The sequence below is a fragment of the Solanum tuberosum genome, unplaced genomic scaffold (assembly GCF_000226075.1).
Source record: "Solanum tuberosum cultivar DM 1-3 516 R44 unplaced genomic scaffold, SolTub_3.0 scf00054, whole genome shotgun sequence".
NCBI classification, from domain to species: Eukaryota; Viridiplantae; Streptophyta; class Magnoliopsida; order Solanales; family Solanaceae; genus Solanum; species Solanum tuberosum.
Window position 1 is genome coordinate 1,735,385 of NW_006238980.1, and position 21,663 is coordinate 1,757,047.

A 21,663-nucleotide genomic window follows, 5' to 3' on the forward strand; every position below is an offset into this window, starting at 1 on the left:
ATCTTTCATTTTCTCCTTAACGAATGAAAATTTATTAAAATAGAGTAGTCTAATGAAATATCATTTCAAATAGCTTGAAAAAAATTAACCATCCCTTTAACTCCTAATTATGAGATTTCTCTTTTTATCTGATTTTCAATAATCTAAAAAATATTTACATAATTAGTCAATTAAAGAATAAGATAATTACTCACTAAGTAAATTTTAAAAATGGAAATGCGTAACTCTCCAAAAAAAATTCTAACACATTTATATTTATTACGTTTCATGATGAACCCATGATTAAAGTTGACAGTAAAAAAATATTGCACTAGCGAAAAAAGATAATTTTTTCCCTATTTTCTTAATTATTTTATTAGTTTATAAGAATAAAAGTCACAATTATTATCGTTTATTGTCCAAATTTTTCATATTCTTTATTGAAAATCAAAACTCATCCACATATTGATATATGAAATCATTGATAATCGCTTTTAACTTCTTCATCTTTATGTAGTGTTTGGATTACATAATTTATTCAGTTTCTATACAAATTTGATATTTGAGCTCTCTTGTGTATTTATTATTTCTTATTTTTAATGTAAATTTTTTACGAAATATTAATTTTTATGACTTTCATATGAAAGTTTGTGTAGATATATAACAAAAATTTTAGGCTATTAATTTTATCAATTAAACAAATTAATATGCTCATATTTTAAAGTAATAATTGTGAAAAATTTAAATTATAAGCAAGAAAAATTACATGAACTCTAAATTTATATAGTTATATAAATATATAAATGTAAATAGTATTATATAAAGGAAATTATTAGTGAAATAACATAAGTAATTTAAAACACCCAAAAATGAGATAGCAACGTATATAAAATTGGCGCATAAAGAAATATGTCTTTGTATTGTTCCAAGGAAAAATTATAATTCTCTTCTTATTTTCTTGAAACTAATTTAATTCTATTGTTTTTTCTTTTATTGTTATTTTCTGTTTGATTTTTCCATTTTCATATATATATATATATATATTAGTATTGCAATTCTTAATTTTTATATATCAATTAATATAGAAAAATATAACTGCGCGAAGCACGGTTTGCTTATCTAGTATTAAATATATGTAATGAACTTTAGGAATATATGCAATGAACCTCCATTAAAATCTGGAAGAGTAAACAATCCTCCTTTGAGCACATGAACTCTCCATTTACTCAATGTAGTAATTGATTATCACTAATATTTAAACATGTAATTAACTAAATATTTTAATTTAATGTAGGAGTGAAATGGTATTTCAACTTTTAACTTTTTTTGTTCCCACTTTTAGTTAGATATGATGATATGATATATGATATAATACATGTCAATCCTAATATGTTTAAACAACAAAACAAATGATAAAATTAAACGAACTAATTTTCTTAAATTAATGAGATCATCATAAATTTTAAAAACAAATAAAAAATTATAGTACCCTTAATCATGAGGATAGAAGAAGTCAGTATTGTCGTTAGATAAATAATTTGCATTTGTTAAGACATCTTCTTTTTACTACCGAGTGATGATGCTTCTTCATTGGCCAACTTGACCATGCAAAATTTACCAGGTCTTACTTTATTACATATCCAAGTTAATGTTAATATACTAGTTCAAAGATAGTTGGAAGTAACAGAAAAAGAGGTAAAGATTAGCAAAAGTAAATTACTGAGCTAGGAGAACTACTTCATTATGTCTTGATATTTTCTGGTGAGCGTAATGCGGACTTTGAGTCTCACTAAAGCTCCGTGCGCCACGACAGTAAACTATAATATGGATGGAGGACTACACTGGCGGCCTCGTTTGAGGCTCGTGTGAAGTGTATGCACGCGGGTGTGTGCTGGTGTAATATATATATATATATATATATATATGTATGGAATGAAAAGATGGTAAAGAGGTTAGCTAATAGCCAAAAGCTATCTCATTAAGGCATACAGCCAATTAGTACATAAACCTCAACCATATCCAAACTCTTAACAGTGAAATGTAGAAATCACAACAGCGTTACACTAATCTGGTGAAGGAAGAAAATTCCAATACATAAGAAGGCTCTGGTGATTGAACTCATTTACTCAAATTTGTAATGCTTGTCCACTTCTTCAGAAACATCCCAAGTGCAGCTCATTCCTTTGGGGAACTCAACCAAGTCGCCTGCGCCTATCTCAACAGCCTGATTAGAACCATCAGGGTAAACCTTCACCTTTCCCTTCAGCAAGTAACATGTCTCTTTGGCAGAGTATGTCCATGGGAATTTGCTAGGAGGACAACCCCACCTATTTCACAAATAAGTCTCTACTTAGGAACCAGAAAAAAACAAATAGGGTGGGACTAAACAATTATGCAAAATGACAGTCAGATTAAACACAAGCCAACTTATTGAAGACACTGGATGAGCTACTAATACAGAATTACAGGATCGAAGGAGTAACGAAAGATAAACCACCCCTTTAAAACATGCTGCATGAGATGATCAGAGTGAACAGCTAGTGAAGGTTAAATAAGTACCCCCATTTTAGCACAGTGCAAACTGTTTCTACGCATCGTAAAATATCTTCTCTAGGTAAAAAAATGCTTCCAAGGCAAGTAATTGATGCAGAAATGGAAGGTTCAGGCTTTGCACTTTTAACAATCCCATTCTTACAATTTGGATGCTTAGCACAATTTAATGGGATGGTGCTGTTAAGGTGATAAACTTCTAGGCATCAGTCTGAATTGCAAACTATTATGCTTAGTTACTGCAGAAAACTGCTGTATTATCCCCTCCCCTCTTTAGTTTTTTTCCCTTTGTTTATTTCTCTTCTATGTTAATTGAGTTTAATCCTATGAGAGAAGGGAAAAATTTCCTATTTTGCATAGCTAACAATTTTATATATCTACAAAGATCAGACAACTGTATGTAGACAAGCGAAAGATGCTGCACAAGTTTGAAACCGGAATACTTTGATCCGGAATAATCAATGTCAATAAGACTTCAGGTGGACCAACAACCTGACATCCACAATTTATAGAAAACAGTTCTGCCCGCTTCAAGAATTTCGCAGAGCTGGAGAATGATAAAATGCCAAGAGTGTATTATGATGAGGAACAATGCTTCAGAAAATTTCTTGGCCACCTAACTTTAGACATCAAGAAGAAAATCAAGGCAAAGCTTCTGTAGGTATTTAACTATACACAGGTTAGAGAGGCCAAATTATGATTTCAAGACGTGGGGCTAAAAGGAAATGTATCCTTTATGTTAGGATAATAAACTACAATTGAGTAAACAACATTTCATGAGATTAACATGCTCAGATAAGTGCACTAAAACCACTGCCACCCAAAACAGCACTTTTAATTTAAACTATGACACCTTCCTTGAGCTTATACATGCTTGCTGGAGCCTGAATTTGCTTTTCTACAACATACTCTACTTAAACATTTTTTTTCTCCCTGCAATGTTGATGATTAAGGTGTCACTTCATCCACCCTTGAGATCTTAGAAGTGGAGACCCAACATATATTTACGAACATACTAAAGGTGATTCGGAGCACCCTGAGAGACTGGGATTTTGGGTACTGTAGGTGGATTACAGTTGAGGAGGTTAAACGCCCTATTATGAAGATGAGCAGGGGAAAAGCAACCAGACCAGATGAGATCCCGATGGAGCTTTGGAAGAGCATAGACAGGGTAGGTATGGAGTGGTTAACTGATTTGTTTAATGTCATTTTTAAGACAGGTAAAATGCCATAAGCATAGAGGTGGTGTACAATGGTTCCATTGTATAAGAACAAGGGTGATATCCAAAAGTGTAACAACTACAGGGGTATCAAGTTGTCAAGCCACACTTTGAAAGTTTAAGAGAGAGTGGTGGAGTTGAGAGTAGGCGGGGTGTGTCTATTTTCGAGAACTAGTTTGGATTCATGTCGGGCGATCCACTACAGAAGCCATCAATCTTGTACGGAGATGGGTGGAAAAATACAGAGAAAGGAAGAGAGACCTACATATGGCGTTCATTGACCTTGAAAAGGCCTAGGACAAATTCCCGAGGGGCATGCTCTGGAGATGCCTAGAGGCTAAAAGGGTACCGATGGCTTACATTAGGGCGATAAAGGACATGTATAAGAGCTAAAACGCGAGTTAGAATGGTGGGAGGAGACTCGGGGCACTTTCCAGTAGAGGTGGGATTGAACCAAGGATCAGCTCTTAGCCCGTTCCTATTTGCCTTGGTGATAGATGAATTGATGCAGTCCATTCAAGTTGAGGTGCCTTAGTGTATGTTTTTTGCAGATGTCATAATATTGATTGATGAGATGTTCAATGGAGTTAATGCTAGGTTTGAGGTGTGGAGACAAATTTTGGAGTCTAAATGGTGCAGGTTAAGCAAGACCAAACCAAAGTATTTGAAGTGCAAATTCAATAAAGCAATGCAAGAGGGTAAGTGAGGCTTGATACTCAGGCTATCACCAAGAAAGATAGTTTCAAGCATCTTGAGTCTATAATCCAGGAACGTGGAGACATCGACGATGATATCACACATTATATTGGTGCAACGTGGATGAAATAGAGGCTTGCATCCGGAGTCTTGTGTGCTAAAAAGGTACCACAAAAACTTAAAGGTAAGTTTTATAGTGTAACACCTTGGACTTTGGAGAAGGTAAGGGAGGTTAACATGCAAGTCCTCAAACCCAAAATGGACCTAGAACCCTTCACGGAACCCTAAACAGTCTGTGTAGGGCATCACTGGCCATTTTAAGGGAAGTAGACCAACCGTTAAAAGGCTGTTAGGACCTGAGGGTCTCCCGAACGGATCCCTATACGGTCTTTGGTGACCTAAACGGACCATTTAGGGATCCATATAGGTCACCCATCAGCTTTTAAGTTTGGGGTCATTTTGGTCTTTCCCCTATCTGTTTGGTACCTGATTATTTTCGATCAAACACATATGGAGACCCTTAAACTTGTCCCTAAATTTCATTTTGGCACTCCAACTCAACCTTGTTCCATTTTAACCCTTTAACTCCAATTTTTATGTTTCATTTAGGCACTTTTAAGTGATGTGGCAGAGTGTGTGCATCACACTTTCTCTAAGAGAGTGAAAGACAAAAAAAATGTTTTTTTCTTTAAAAAAATAATAAAAGATTGACCCTTCAACTTTTTTGATGTACCATTTAAACATAAAATACTTATTTTACGATTTCTTTATTTCTATATATGCTCTTCAACTGCAATTTTGCATTTTAAAAATCGACGTTCATCCGTTAGGTATTGTAAAAAAAATTAAAAATTCACAGATGATCATTGATTTTTTTTTTTTTTTTTTTTAAAAAAGTAACAATTTCTTTATGAGAGTTTCTTTGTATTTTTGTGTGAAAAATAACCTACGAAAGTGCGTCGATTTTCTTTCTTAAAAAAATCAATGAAAACCCAACGAAGTGTGTCGAGTTTAAGCGTTTTTTGTAGTGTTAATAATTAGCAGTGAACATGAGTTTTTTTTACTCGTATTTAGTTGATGAAAAATTAGAAAACTGGTATTTGAGTTAAATCCAAATAGACTAGATATGGAAAAAAAATATGTGGTGTCATTTAATTTAATTAATTGTTTTAAAAAAGAAAAACAACACACTTTCGTCGGTTATTTTTTTACATAATAATGTACAGAAACTCTAAAAAAATAATTTAAAAATGATGTTCATCCGTTAATTTTTTTTTAAAGATATGACATTGATTTTTAAAATGAAAAAGTGGAAATGAAGAACATAAATAAAAATAAAGAAATCATAAAATTAGTATTTTGTGTTTAAATGGTATATAAAATAGAGTTGAAGGGTTAAAATGGAACAAGGCTAAAATACAGTGTCAAAATAAAAAATGGGAGCAAGTTATATTAGTCGTGTGTGTGTTTTTAATTGGCTTTTGTGCCATGTCATGGATGTGAAGTACACACATCCACTTTGTTGATTCTTTGGAAAGAAGTGCCTAAATGGAACATAAAAATTGGAGTGGCCCAGTGGTTTGGGCTTGGGACTTCCATGTTGGAGGTCTCAAGTTCAAAACCCCTTGCCAGCGAAAGCAAGGGGTTTGCCTTCTGGGTCGAGCTCATCGCACCAGGCTTGCCTAGTGCAGGTTACCTCTCCTATGTGGTTTGCGAGCTATTGCATAGGAGCAGGGGTTTTATAATGTGCGCACCCAAATGGTAGCGGCTGTGGGTTTCCCTTGTCATCAAAAAAAAAAATGGAGTTGAAAGGTTAAAATGGAACAAGGTTGAGTTGGAGTGCCAAAATGAAAATTAGAGACAAGTTTAAGGGACTGCATATGTGTTTGGGCCATTATTTTCCTATGTTAGGTCTTGATTAGTTTGGTATCCGGATATGTCATCAATGATCATGGACCAAGTTTCTAAACCTATATCATTAGTAGTATGGCACTTTTAGTATGAAGTTAATGATTGTGTCTTATAAAGCTATTATGAAAAGATCTTGGATGGTGAAAGGTTTTCTCATGCATGGTCTAAGGAGCTACTCTATGATGTTTCTAGATTGGATTAGTAACTTAATAATACTTTTCCATGGATGATAATATGAATAAGATTAATGACTATTCCGTGGAATTTAACTTAGCATTGAGAGGATATTGAGTTCGTAGAGGTCCAGCCTCTAATAACAATCTCCTTGACTGTAACTATGTGTCACCGTAGGATGTTGTCTCAGATAGACAGTAGCTAGTGGATCCACCTTAGCTCAGACTCGTGGTCCTACCTTGGCAAGTAGGACACTCTTTTTTCGGTGTGGGAGCAGTACACTAGATTCCATGTTATAGCTCACATGGTCTATGTCAATTACATGGTAAACTTCTCTCAATAATAAACTAAGGTTACTTTCAAAGTATCTCACAAGTGTTTTAAAGATGGTCAGCTTGCATTGACCATGATTATGACTTATGTTTCTAACCTTTTGTCTTATGAGTTACTTGGTCATTGCATGCCATGTAAAGTCCTTTTAGCATGATTTCATAACTCCTATGCATTGCTATCACTTGGATTTGCTACACTTGAGCCGAGGGTCTTTTGGAAACAACCTATCTATCTCCACGAGGTAGTGGTAAGGTATGCGTACACTCTCCCTCCCCAGACCCTACTTGTGAGATTCCACTGGATATGTTGTTGTACTAAAGATGAATTGAAGAAACAAAAGTCAGATGGATATGTGCTTCCTGGAGTCATCAATCGGGTAAAATGTTTCTGAAAAAAGACAAGGAACTAAAAACTGGATAATGGGTTATTTAAACATGATGAATAGGAAGGCTCGCTAAGTTCATTGGCATAAGATAAGGAAATAATTGCAACATTAAGTTTGTAGAAATCAAGAATGGTGCGACTATTCTAACTTCTATGATAGCAGCAATAACCATCAAGATAGCTTCTTCTTTCTCTAAAATTAATCCTGGTGTGATGGAACATCAACATATCCCTATTCCCTTGCCACTATGGTCATCATGAGGTGATCTAATGATTTTATAGATGAGAGCCACCATGAGAATTTGACTAATTTTTCAATCAGCGCTTGCTTATTTATTCTGATATCCATCAGATTAAATGGAAGCTTTTTGAAATAGACAGTAGGCAGAAGCCCTGTGACTCAATTAGAGAAAACCACAACATTAGATTCAAAGGAAGAAAAGCCTATTATCTTTGTGAGGATAGGGTTGTCCCCAGGGATCCGATCAAGTAAATACAGTGATCTATCAGCAAATGAAAAGATAAATAAGCACAAGGAACTCGGGAGAAATAAGATTCGGGATAACTCAGGTTCCTTCAAATCAGTTCAAAGAGAAAAGGACATGAAATAATAAAGGCTGAGTTTCATCAGTGCTCACCCCTACACGTATATTGGAGCAAGAGCGGTGCTAACTTTTGCACAGGATTGACTGACTGACTCACTGAGAATTCCTTCTAAACTGGAAATTCCATCCATGCTGTGTCCAAACCTCAGCTACACTCACTTGTTTATTCACTGCCAAGTCATGCATCTCTGGAAAGATACTTTTCAAGCTAAAGTTGCCCAACCATTTATCCTCCCAAAATGAAGTCTTGATGCCATTTCCTACCCTGATGGTCGTATTGATCTTCAAGAGAGGCCACAAGATTCTAATGGACTTCCATAGGCTTACCCCATATGGTGTAAGGACCTCCTTTGTCATCCACTTGTTCTCCTCTCCATATTTTGCTTGAATTACTTTTCCCTAGTATGGTTGAGGCTCTTGAGAATACCTCCATAACCACTTTAGTCTAAGGGCTTTGCTCTGCTTTTTCAAATTCCTTACTCCAAGACCCCCCATGTTTCTTCCCCCAGAGAACCTTCTTCCACTTGACTAAATGTTTGACAGTGGAATCATTTTCCTCTGTCCCTTTCCATAAGAAATCCCTCCTAATTTTATCAAGTCTTTGTATCACCCCATTAGGAATAGGGAAGATGGACATCATGTAAGTAGGTAAGGCATCCAAAATTGAATTAATGAGAGTGACTCTGCCTCCCAAGGAGATATATTGAGATTTCCATTTGGTAAGCTTGTTCTCACACTTTTCAATCACTGGTTCCAGATGTTCAAAGCCTTTGGTTTGGCACCTAAGGGCATGCCCAGATAAATGGTAGCAAAGAACCTACTTCCCCTCCCAAAATCCAAGACAGTTCCTCCATATTAGAGACATTATTAATAGGATACAACTGACTCTTTCTCCAGTTGATATGCAAACCTGAGACTCCTTCAAACAGCACCAAGATTGATCTTAAAACCAATAGTTGTCCCTCATTAGCATCACAAAATATTAAGGTGTCATCTGCATACTGTAAATGAGTGACTTCCATGTTGCTATTTGATATTGAGGTTTGAGTTGTGGCTACCTCAAAACCCCTGAGGCTGATGGGCCTAAAATCTCTCAGTTCCTTGGCACCTTTCTTCTTTGGGATCAAAGCAATGTAGGTGGCATTAAAGCTCTTCTCAAAGATATTATGAGAATGGAAATTCTTAAAGGTATCCATGATATCCTTCTTCACTACATCCCAACACTTGATAAAAAACCCCATTGTGTAGCCATCTGGACCAGGAGCTTTGTCCATGGCACACATCTTCAGACATGCTAGTACTTCTTGCTCCTCAAATTCCCTTTGTAATAGTTCATTTTCAGCTTCAGTGACCATTGGACAGTTGAGGTTGCTGGAAGGTCTTCTATATGAGGTTTCTAAATAAAGCTTCTGATAAAAACCAATAATCTCCCCTTTAATTCTCTCTGGATCCTTCACTGTTTCATCTTGAAATATCAGTTGATCAATGTTGTTGCATCTTTTGTGTGCATTGGCCACTTTGTGGAAATACTTAGTATTTTTGTCCCCCTCTTTCAGCCACACAACTCTTGATCTTTATCTCCATGCTATCTCTTCATTTTTAAGATGCTCTTCATAGTTCATAATCAAAGATGCCTTCATTGCTGATTCTTCTTCTGTTAGGACTCTATTCTCCATTACCGCATCCAACATAACTAACTGACTTAGGATTTGGACCTTTTGTAACCCTAGGTTGCCCAAGCTGGTTCTACTCCACTCCTTCAATTTGCCTTTTAGGGCCTTGAGCTTACACCCAAGGATATAATCATGCTTACCAGTGAATACAAAAGACTCCCACCATTCTCTAATTTTTTCCACAAAACCCTCCGTGTTGAGCCACCAATTATCAAACTTGAAATAGGATTTGTTTTGCTCCCAAGCTCCACATTGTAGAGCAATGGGACTGTGATCAGAGCACAGTCTCGGTAGCACCACTTGTTGAATTTGCTAAAGTTGGCATCCCACTCCTTCAAAATTAAAATCCTATCAATTCTAGAAGCAACATTGTTATTGTCCCCTTTAAACCAAGTGTAGTTACCCCCTATCAATTGTTCCACCAAGTCCATATCTTCAATAAAATCAGAGAACTCTATCATACCTAGAGTTCTCCTTTTGCAATTTCTCTTTTCTGGTGGATATCTTATGATGTTGAAATCTCCACACACTGCCCAAGGTCCCTCAAAAAGACTTCTAACAGCACCTATTTCCTCCCACACATGCTCTCTCTCAACTCTGCCATTAGGAGCATAGACTCCTGTTATGTGGCAATTGAAATCCTGAAGCACTGCCTCAAACTTGCAGGTGAGGATGTAGGAACCTGTTTCCAGCACTTCCCCTTTCCATGATCTACTGCCCATAACATCAAAATGCCCCCCCTAGTGTCACTTGCTTGTAAACAAGCATACTTAACCCGTCTACCACCCCAGATATCTTTTATTATATCATGGATCTCCCTCTCTAACTTTGACTCTTGTAAACATACAATGTCAGCCTTCCAGTTGGAGATTAAACTCTTCACAAATCTCCTCTTATCCCCACTATTCAATCCCCTAACATTCCAGGACACAAGTTTTACTTTCATTGTAAAACTTTGTCCTATTTCCCCCTCTCTCTCTTCCCCTCACATTTGAAATTAATATCAAAAGAAGTCAGCATTTTCAAGTCCTGAACCCCCTTGTACCTAGGCCTTTTGCTAATAGAATCACTTTCCATCTTCCTAGCTTGTCTGCAACTGTCTATTTGCATAGGTAGCTCCAGAGATTCCTCCTCATGTCCTTGAAAATCCACACCAAACATTTTTCCCAGCTTGATAAGATTTTTTCTTACCCACATAGATGTCTCCTTTTCTTTTTGTACTGCAGAGCTCATGCCATTTTGTATGGGATACACATCTTCCACCACCCACTCCTCAATTTATTTGTCAGTCTGCATGCTTGATGTGGTATTTTGGATCCTTCTGAATTTCCAAAATTAAATTTGCTTTGTCACTGCTAACCTCCATCGCCATCGTTTTGAGGGGATTCAAAGCATCTCCTGAGTTTACAATTGAGTTCCCATGTTCTGCATGCCCTTCATTTGCTGTAGTATCATGTTGTAGAAGAGTGCTCTTAAGAACTGGAGCATGGTCCTTTATTTCAAAGCATAAAGAATCAATAAAGGCAACCTCACTTGGGCCTAATAAGTCATTTAAAATGATATTTGCTCTATCAGGCCCAATCTTTTTTTTACTATTGCCCCAGCCCAATTTTTTTCTAAAATAGACTTGGGTCTCCACTTCCTTAGCACATGAGTGTGGGGTCTCATTTAAAAAGACTCCAGCTGTCTCTGGGAGCCCCATGTGCCTCATCTGCACACCATCTGACTTTTTAAAAAAAAATTGTCCTTTAGATAGCTCTATTACCTGTTGGTCCAAAGATAGTGGCAGACCTCCATGTTCTTTGCTGCACTCTCCCAGCTCCGGCATGACTAGCTGGTGATTTTCTTCTACCGTCGGCGTCAAGATTTGGAATCGAACTTTCGTCTCTACCCAAATTGGGATAAAAAAAATTTATCCCGTCTCTCTCAATCGAAATCTCGCTCGGGCAGTTTTTTCCATCTCCACGGATTTTAATTCTTGTCCACTTCAAATGGTTCTTCAAACCCGTCTCCTCCACAAAGATTTCCAATTTCTGTGAAGATTCTTTGTGACCATAGTTGTAGAGGTACTCCTAAAGCTCTAATCCAAGTAGCTTTGGCTTTTTGATTGGAATCTTCACATCCTACTACAGGGTTCCACCACTGAAGATTAAATTTGATCTTCCCCCACCTCTGTATGATTTGTTCTGCCATGTACCTGTTTGGAAATTCGAAGAGGAATATGTTGTTGGCCGTCTTGTAAATGTTGATCCCAAACACTCCTTTCCAAGAGACTGCAATCCATCTCGGGAAGTTGTATTTCACCCTCATCAAAAGAGCCCACAATGCACCTCTTGAAAAGTCCAGACTCCAGTGTCTCTTACCCCTGGTGTCTCTGTAACTTGAAGGTTTCCTTCACTGTACGAGATCTTCGTCTCACCCGAAGTGTTTGATCTCCATTTGCTTTCCCCAGCTGCTGTGGCATAAGAGAGGTCCTTCTTAAATAGTTTGGGTTGTACTGCATTCTTCAGTTGATGAGAGCATTGAATGAACCTCTCTATCTTAGAGGCTATCTCATCCCACCCAGCATCTGTAGCTAACTCTGGGGGACTATTATAACTACTCTTTCCCGACCAGCAAGAGTTAAAATGCTCAAGAATCTACTGTACTCAATCACTTTCCTAGTGCAGAAAGTGTCAGTAAATTTTTCTTTGTATTTCCATCTTCTGATTTCTTTTTCTCTATCCTTGGATGCTTCCTTGAAGACTGTGCAGAGCCATTTCATGATTTTCACACTCATGGAAGACCTCATCATTTTGCGACTTCTCTCGACCCATTCAAACCAAATGTCTCTCCCCACTGTCCATCTTGTGATATCGAAAGACTTGAAGCCTGCGTTGAAATATATCCTGTTTTCCTCCATCAAAGATCTAGACTGTTGATCCTTCTGTTGGTTAGGTTTTTGCTGCAAACAAGCAGATTGAATTTCTCTTGTATAACCATACTAGTGTTTCCAACTTCTCAAGAAATATAAAGCTTCCTTATTATGGTTTCTACTTAAATGATGAAGAGATGTGGATTGAAAAGATAAGATTGTTTTTAGAAGGTAAGTGACCGAGTATTTTCTGAGAAATGGGTACTATAAGTATAGCAAAATAATGAATTGGCATTCGAGCTCTAATACCAAAATCTATGCAACACCACAAGCGAAGAGGGAGAAGAATAGAGCGAGAAAGAAGATCTGGAAAGAAGAGCAAGATAGAAGTCAGATCAATTCACAGAGCATCTTTAGTCAAGTATTTTCCCAAACGAAGCAATAAATGGTCCTGTTTATAGTATGCAACACTAAACAAGCTAGATGTGGGAGATAATAAAAACTTGTTCACGAGATAAGGGCAGATACAAACTTAAACTTAGAGGTGAGTATGTTTCTCTCTCGACACACAGTAGCCTAACCTGCGCCACCCATGGGAAAGAGAGTTCGCACTCCCTCTCAGAAGGTACTCATGTCCCAAGAGAATGCATCTAAGGCTGGCAATCAACAGAAGAAGAAAGGAAATCAAACAATCAAGGAGGTTGTGAAGGTCACTAATGGAACAGTTACTCCAGGGACTGCTGCACATCGTACAGGAATAGTGGTCTATCATATCCAGGTTGAACTGACTCAGGAAGAAGGGGCGGCTCACAAGCAAGCTGAAATTGCTTCAACACAATTAAGGAGCACACTGAGGAGGAAGGATAACCAGGTGACGGAGGAAACCCTAGAGAAAACCATTGGAACAATAACTGTAGGTTACTGTATCTCCAAGCAGTTCTAAAGTGGGAAATCACATACAGCAGCTCAGCCCTGCAAGTCAGGCCACAGTAACGTCCCGAAATACCTTGGGCAGATAAGGTTGAAAGCTCACATGAGTTGAACAAGAATAGGTCCATATGGGACAATTTTGATATTACCAAAATCTCTAATGCAGGGTTTAAGCTTGAATTGGTAGAACCTGAAATGCATGGTGAGGTAGGATATTAGTACTGAAATAGCATATTGGAAGAATGTTGTAATATGATATGTATTGGGGGACACCCACCCTTTTCTGTACTGAATGGCTACATCCATAGACTATGGGCTAAAAATGGGATTAACAAGGTGGCAATGCTAAAGATTGGAATTGTTTTGGCCAGGTTTGATACAAACCTGGGGAAGGATTGTTGAAGTTTGCTTTTAGTTACTGTAGTAACAGAGAATCTTCAAAACCAAGCTACTGGACAAAGTTTCACAAATCAAGGAATCTGGAAAGGAAGGCAAATCATGTCAAGAAGGAAGAAGATCATGAACATATATGATATGGACGTGATCACAATCTACCCTAAATCAGACTCGGTCAAGGAATTCACTACAAATCCTTGATTGAATGAAATACCCATGGGTTTTTCCTTATAAGAGCAAAGAGCTAGATCATACAAACTAGACTTAGGATTAGAGGAAGTCCACGCACTTCACTCTATTGTATTATCTTTCTTTCATCCTTCATAAAACATTTGTACCTGTGTATGAAACTATGATTTTGGATTTGCCGGATGACTTGTTTATCAAATTAATGCTCCTAAGATTTATGGACCTTTCTTGGACAAAGATAAAACGGTTGCCAGATTCTATTTGTGCATTGTATAACTTGGAGACACTCCTCTTGTCATGTTGTTATTGTCTTGAGGAGCTACCGCTGCAGAAGGTTGATTAAGTTTGTTGAAGTTTGCTTTTAGTTATTGCAGTAACTTTTAGCAATAAGTTATTTAGTTTGAATAAATTTGAATTTTGAATTTTGAATTTTAGTTTGTTTGTTTATGTTGTTGAGATATTTTAGGTTTAAATTTTAAATTATGCAGATTATGTGTTTTATGTTGGCTATTTAAAGCCCCTCAATGCTTAATAAAATTATTGAAATCTATTGAAAGTCATTTCAATCCATTGAGAGAAATTTTCAATCTTTTTTGCCCCATTTTTAAAAAACACCAACAGTGGTATCAAGAGCTTCATTGATCTTAAGGGATTTGTGAAATCTTTCAAAGAACTACCATACATTTTTAACCCATAAGGGCTACCTTTTTAACCCATCAAGGCTACCTTTTCAACCGGTGCTTTTTTCAACGCATATGCTTTTCTATAGGAAGGCAAATCATGTCAAGAAGGAAGAAGATCATGAACATATATGATATGGACGTGATCACAATCTACCCTAAATCAGACTCGGTCAAGGAATTCACTACAAATCCTTGATTGAATGAAATACCCATGGGTTTTTCCTTATAAGAGCAAAGAGCTAGATCATACAAACTAGACTTAGGATTAGAGGAAGTCCACGCACTTCACTCTATTGTATTATCTTTCTTTCATCCTTCATAAAACATTTGTACCTGTGTATGAAACTATGATTTTGGATTTGCCGGATGACTTGTTTATCAAATTAATGCTCCTAAGATTTATGGACCTTTCTTGGACAAAGATAAAACGGTTGCCAGATTCTATTTGTGCATTGTATAACTTGGAGACACTCCTCTTGTCATGTTGTTATTGTCTTGAGGAGCTACCGCTGCAGAAGGTTGATTAAGTTTGTTGAAGTTTGCTTTTAGTTATTGCAGTAACTTTTAGCAATAAGTTATTTAGTTTGAATAAATTTGAAATTTGAAATTTAGTTAGGTTGTTTAAGTTGTTGAGATATTTTAGGATTTTTAAATTTTAAATTATGCAGATTATGTATTTTATGTGGCTATTTAAAGCCTCTTAATGCTTAATAAAATCATTGAAAGTCATTTCAATCCATTGAGAGAAATTTTCAATCTTTTTGTGCTGCCCCATTTTAAAAAAACACCAACAAAGATGAAGTTATTCAAGGTGGTATTTATCACTTTGACAACAAACCTTTTATTGTAAAGGCTTAGACCCCGGATATGGAGTTCTCAAGGGAGGAGTTGTACACAGTTCCTATGGAGTTCTCAAGGGAGGAGTTGTACACAGTTCCTATGGAGTTCTCAAGGGAGGAGTTGTACACAGTTCCTATGGAGTTCTCAAGGGAGGAGTTGTACATTGTTCCTGTGGATATGACACCTAGGCCTAACTCAATCCTTATGAGGGGAGGTTTGTCCAAGTCCATATAAAGGAATATCCCTCTACTAATGTGGGATTTTTTAACACTCCCTGCATGCCCAGATCTCAACTAGAGCATGAACACTTATAAATGGGCCGGGGTCCAACATCAGTGAAAAACAAGATGAGCATGGCACTGATACCATGTGAAGTTATGACATCTGGACCTAACTCAACCTCAAAAGCTAGCTCATAAAGGGAGGTTTGTCCAAGTCCATATAAGGAGACCAATGTCTCATCCATCTACCGATATGGGACTTCTTAACAGTTCCCATATGAATGAAGCTACCTGGGTTGGGTTTCACATATTGGAGTCCTAAAGGTCATAGTAAGATAGGAAGCCTAATTGGGAAACCTCTAATGGTGGACCAGAATACTGAGAAAAAGATGGGATTGAACTTTGCAAGGATGCTCATAGAGGTGGACATACACTGCCCTTACCTGCGAAGATAGTCTTTAAGAATAAAATAGGCAATCTGATAAAGCAGAAAGCAGTATGATTGGAGACCTACTTTATGTAAGTTTTGCAAAAATTATAGACACACTGTAGAGGAATGTAAGAAGAAGAACAAGCCACAATCTGAGCTAATCACAAAACAACTAGTTGTGGTGTCACCTGCTCAAGTTTCAGAGATGATCAAGGATAATTCTGTGGAGATGAACCAGGAGAGACTGAAAACAGTGGGGAATAAGGAGGGTACAGGCAAGACGGAGGTACTCACCAGCATTCTGGAAGGCAGGAGGAGGATGGTTAACTCCTTTGCATACCAACAAGCAACAGGCTAGAGCACCGCTGCCCCCAGTAATTTCTCCAAATCCTTTTCAAGGATTGGATAAACCAGGGCTTAGCTTCAGCAAAAGCTAGTAAGGTAAGAAACTGTGTTATCAAAGGCGTGCTTAAGAGGGTGTTTGGATTGACTTATTTTAGGTGTTTTTTGCTTTTAAGCATTTTTTAATTTTTAGAGGTGTTTGGCAAAGACACAAAGTACTTAAAAGCACTTTACTTTAGGCTTAAAAAGTCCAAAAAAAAAAAGCCAAAAGTCAAAAGTAGGTAGCTACTTACTTTTGGCTTTTGACTTTTAAGTCACCACTTAAAAAAAGCTTATCCAAACACCCCCTAAGCCCTGAAGCGAAGTTCAAAACACGTTGAGAGCTTCGCCTTGCTTAATGTGCACTTTAGTGTCGTTATCATGGTTCTAAGGCATACTTCTCTTTGTCAATGAACTTCTTCAAAAGAGACGACACTAAACAATTGATATTTCACTTTATCGTAATTATTTTTCAATTCCTTTGTTTTGTATGTTTGTCATTCATGCTTATAAATTATTAGACTTGGACTAAACATATATATTTGTAGTTTTTCTCCCCTTGCGCCTTTTTTCATTAAAGCCATGCTTTATTTGCTCTTTGCGCTTAAAGCCCCATCAGAACTTAGAGCTTTTTTGCGCTTTTTGCTTTTGATAACACTAGTCAGGAAAGAGGGAGGACAACCAACACCTCTCTCTGGGAATGGATAACATACTTTTTTGGAATGTAAGGGGCCTCAATGGACCTAATAAGAAAAAGGAGGTCCAACTCCTTTGCAATAGAGAAGCAGTAGGGTTGGTTGGTTTAGCAAAAACTAAAAATAAAAAGACACTAACAGGATTGAAAGGTCAGCTAGTAGTTTATTACTTTATTTCCTGGCTGACAAACCATTATACTGGAAGGATTTGGCAAGATTGATTGGGTGTTCATCAATAATGATTGGTTGACACAGATACCTGACTATATAGCTAACTTCTTACCTGAGGGAATAGGATATCATAGTCCAGTGACTCCAGTCAAGATAGAATCACTTCATGTTATTGCTAGACCAAGTAGATCTTATAAGTACTGTAATATTTGGGCCAGTCATCCTAGTTGTATGGAGAAAGTGGAGGTTGTCTTGCAGACTCCAATTGATGGATGTACATGTTGCAAATTGTTAAGAAACTCAAGCTACTCAAGAAAAGTTTGAGATAACTTAATCAACAGCATTTCAGGGACATACTAGTAGAGGTGGCGACTGATAGGTTTGCTCTCGAACAAACACAGAAAGCTTTACACTTGAATCCAACTGATCGGCTATTGCAACAATAGGAGAAGGTGCAATATCAGAAGTTCAGGAGAACCCCCTGACCTAGCAGAAAACTTTCTACTGGAGAGGAGTAAAGCAAAGTGGGTGAAACTGGGAGATAACTCCAGAAGCTTCTTCTCAGTAATAGAACATAGGAAGTTGCAGCAAGCCATAACACAACTGAAGGATGCACAGGATGTTATGCACTTAGAAACTGCAGTATTGTTGATGTGCTTGTAAATTACTATAAAGACTTGTTGGGAAGGAAAAGACTACATAGAACTAAAGCTTATTAGAGTTGGGCCCTGTACTCTCAGTAGAATATCAGATGCACTTACTCAATCCATACACCAGCAAACACATGAAGGTGGCAATATTTGGAATTGACAGCAGTAAAAGCCCTGTGCCAGATGGATTTGGCACTTTATAAAGAAAACTTGGAATATTGTGAGGGATGATGTGGTCACTGCAGTGCTTCAGTTGCTGAGTAATAGGGAGCAACTAAAACAGATAAACTTTACTATAATTTCATTGATTCTAAAGGTGCCAAATCATCAATACGCTAGCCAATTCAGGCCTATTTCATGTTGTAATGTGCTTTATAAACCCATGTCTAAGGTGATCTGTGTTAGACTCAGGAAGCCAATATCACATTTAGTGGCTGAAAATCAGGCTGGATTTGTAGCGGGCAGGTCTTTAGTCCATGGCATCTTGATTTGTCATGATCTACTTAGGCACTATAATAGGAAAACATCACCTAGATGTTTGATGAAGATTGACTTGAGGAAGGCTTATGATATGCTGAACTGGGAGTTTCTTGAGGAAGCTTTAAATGTATATGGATTTCCAACATCTTTCATTCAATTGGTGATGACATGCATTACTACTACTAAGCTTACAATAAAAGTAAATAGGGAAGGCTATGGATATTTTGAATGGAGAAGGGGCCTAGGGCAGGGGAACCCAATCTCACCATTACTGTTTGTATTAGTAATGAAATATCTAGCCAGGACACTCAAGAAGATGACTGAACTTTCAGACTTCAGGTTTCACCCCATGTGCAAATTTCTTAAACTAACTCATCTTATTTCTGCAAATAATCTAATGATATTTTGTAGAGGAGATTGCAGTTCCATTGCAAGAGTGATGAAGGCTATAAACCATTTCAGTGATGCCACTGGTCTGGTAGACGATGTAGACAAGTCTAAAATCTTCTTGGAAGGTATAGATGACACCACTCAAGCAGGGATCCTGTCTAGCATTGAGTTCTCATTAAAATAAAAAAGTGGAGTAAAATGGAGTGTCATCAACCAGTTGAGAAGATCACACATAGGATCACTACTTCCTGTTCAAAGTGTCTATCATATGCAGGTGATCAGTGCTGTTTTATTCTTTATTGACAACTTTTAGGGATCTATGTTTATATTGCCTCATAGCTGCCTGAAAGCAGTGGATAAACAGTGTATAGACTACCTTTGGGGTAATTCAGAAGAACAAAGAAAAATGGTCTTGGTTGCATGGGATAAGGTGTGTATTCCTACAAAGTTTGGTGGCCTAAACATAAAGATCTGCAGGAACTAGAATGTAACCTCAGTTGGGAAATTGATTTGGATGTTGGCAAGGAAGGAAGATACACTATGGGTTAAGTAGGTGCATGGTGTATATATGAAAACTTCGAGAAATATCTGGAACTACATGTCACCAGCTGACTGTAGTTGGTATTGGAAGAAGTTAAACTTTCTCAAAGCAACCATGGTTCAGTGGGTATCATAATAACCAATATCTGGTTACTGCAAATGGTGCATAATCAGTTACTAGAAGCTACAATGCATTGACAGAGACTCAGGCTAGATTGCTAGAGGCCAACTTAATCTGGTCTAATATATTGCAGCCAAAGCACAGGTTCTTTATTTGGTTAATAAATCAGGGCAGATTACTAACAAAGGAGAGACTTAACAAACTGCATATTACAGTTGCTACTGTTACTTGTGACTTATGTAATCAAGGTAGAGTGGAATCTCAAGCTCATTTATTTGGAGACTGTGACTGGATTATAGCTGTTAGGAATGACCTCTCTAACTAGCTAGGCTCAGAAACATCAGAGGGGTCCAACAGACCATACAATGGATAAGGAGTAGACATTGGAGACTGTTTCAGAAGGATCTTGTGTTTGCTGTGTGGAGTGCAATGCTCTACTACACATAGCAAGCCAGGAATTGGATCATCTTCGTGCAGTCCTACCCTAAATACAAATTTTGTCATTGCACAGATACAAAAGTAGATTAGACTACGATTAGAGTGTATACAAGCCACAAAGAGAGCTCGTAGGTTTCGTACTTTGATTTTCAGACTATTTAACTAGTTTTCTGTTCTTAGATGTCTAGAGGGCACGACACCCGTTCGAGAAGGTGGTTGTGTTCCTAGGTGCTCATTAGGTGTATTCATTTTGGTTGTTAATGGTAAGACTTAACAGTTTACCAGAAACACATAATGGCAGATAAAGCCGTTAAATCTAACAAAAAGATAAAAAAAATTGATGACAAGAGAAACCCGCCTTTGGGTGCGCACAACACAGGGTAAAACTCTGCTCTTATGCAATAACTCGCAAACCACACAGGAGAGGTAACCCGTACACTCAGAAGGCAAATTCAAACTTGAGACCCAAAAGATAAAATTATATGTAAGTAATAAATGAAACATCATCGCTAACTAAAAGAAAGTTCATCTTTACTTTATTTCTAGCTAAAAGATAAAGATAATAACAGTGCAGTTTCACATCGAGCTCAACAGGCAGTCTGGTGGATCTTTCATCGTCCATACCACGGTTATACTAATATATGTAGAATAAAACCATTTTTGGTGAATTTTTTAATGTTAGGGTTTAGAGTTGAATAGAAAAGAGAGAGAGAGAAAAGAGAGATTACTTGGGCCAAGAGGTGACGCCGAGGTCAGCGAGTTTAGATTGGGGAGGGTTGTTAATGACCTTCACTCCGGCAATCTCAGTGGCCATGCTGCTTGATTCCTTTTCACCTGATGCGACTATACTTCTTTTACCCTTGCTACTACTTAGTACTAAACTTGGGTTGTTGCTAAATTTATTATTATTCAAATATGAATATCTATTCGAATTAGCATTACTCATGATGCCCACTCCCCACATGCCACTGCTTACACAAGCCATCCTTCTCTTCAATTTTAATCATTTTATCCTTTCTTTTCTTTCTGCATATATAAAAAAAACTAACCTACGTTTGCTTCCACATGTATCTTATCATCATTTATTGTTTGTACACGGATAGAAATTGTCTTCTTTGGGTATGGGCATGACATAGTAAACAATGATAAATTACAGAGAATTACTACTCCCTCCGTCCCTATTTACTTGTCCATATTTCCTTTTCTAGTTGTCCCTATTTAGTTGTCCATTTTGACAAATCAAGAAAGGACAACAAATTTTTTCCTATTATACCCTTATTTACACTTCTTGAAAATTGTAAAAGTGTATGTTGTTTCCCTCCAATTTATTTCACTTGAATTCAAATAAGTGGTTATAATTTTGAAGTGAAAAGTTGTCATAAGGGTAAAATTGTAACTTTACTGTGCTAATCATTGTTGCCTTAATCTGTGTGTCATTTCTAAAGTGGACAACTAAAAAGGGACGGAGGGAGTATTACTTTACTTTACTACAATATATAAGAGGCTAGGGAAGCAGCTCTTCGTCACATGCTTGCTTCCGTAGCCAAGGGTAATATGGTCAATTTTTAATACTTTTCTAATGTTAATGCTTAAATAATATTGTACTTAGCTATTTTGTAATTGTACTTTTTAAATTTGGAACGTAAAAGTCCTTGTGCATTTTGCTTCTCAGCCGCAAAATTTGCCTAATTTCCATGCATGTGGGCAATTCTTTTCTCCACTTTCCTTT

General features: G+C 37.2%; 1 protein-coding gene across 1 annotated transcript; it reads right to left on the minus strand.

Annotated features, from left to right (window-relative positions):
• Positions 1 to 1,931: 1,931 nt before the first annotated feature.
• LOC102580040 (uncharacterized) lies at positions 1,932 to 20,948 on the minus strand. Its single transcript, XM_006344314.2, has 2 exons — positions 20,663 to 20,948; positions 1,932 to 2,306 (listed from the first exon to the last, which is right to left on the minus strand). Exons 1-2 carry the CDS (start codon positions 20,917 to 20,919, stop codon positions 2,102 to 2,104), a joined length of 462 nt encoding a protein of 153 aa, XP_006344376.1. The 5' UTR covers positions 20,920 to 20,948; the 3' UTR covers positions 1,932 to 2,101.
• Positions 20,949 to 21,663: the final 715 nt, after the last annotated feature.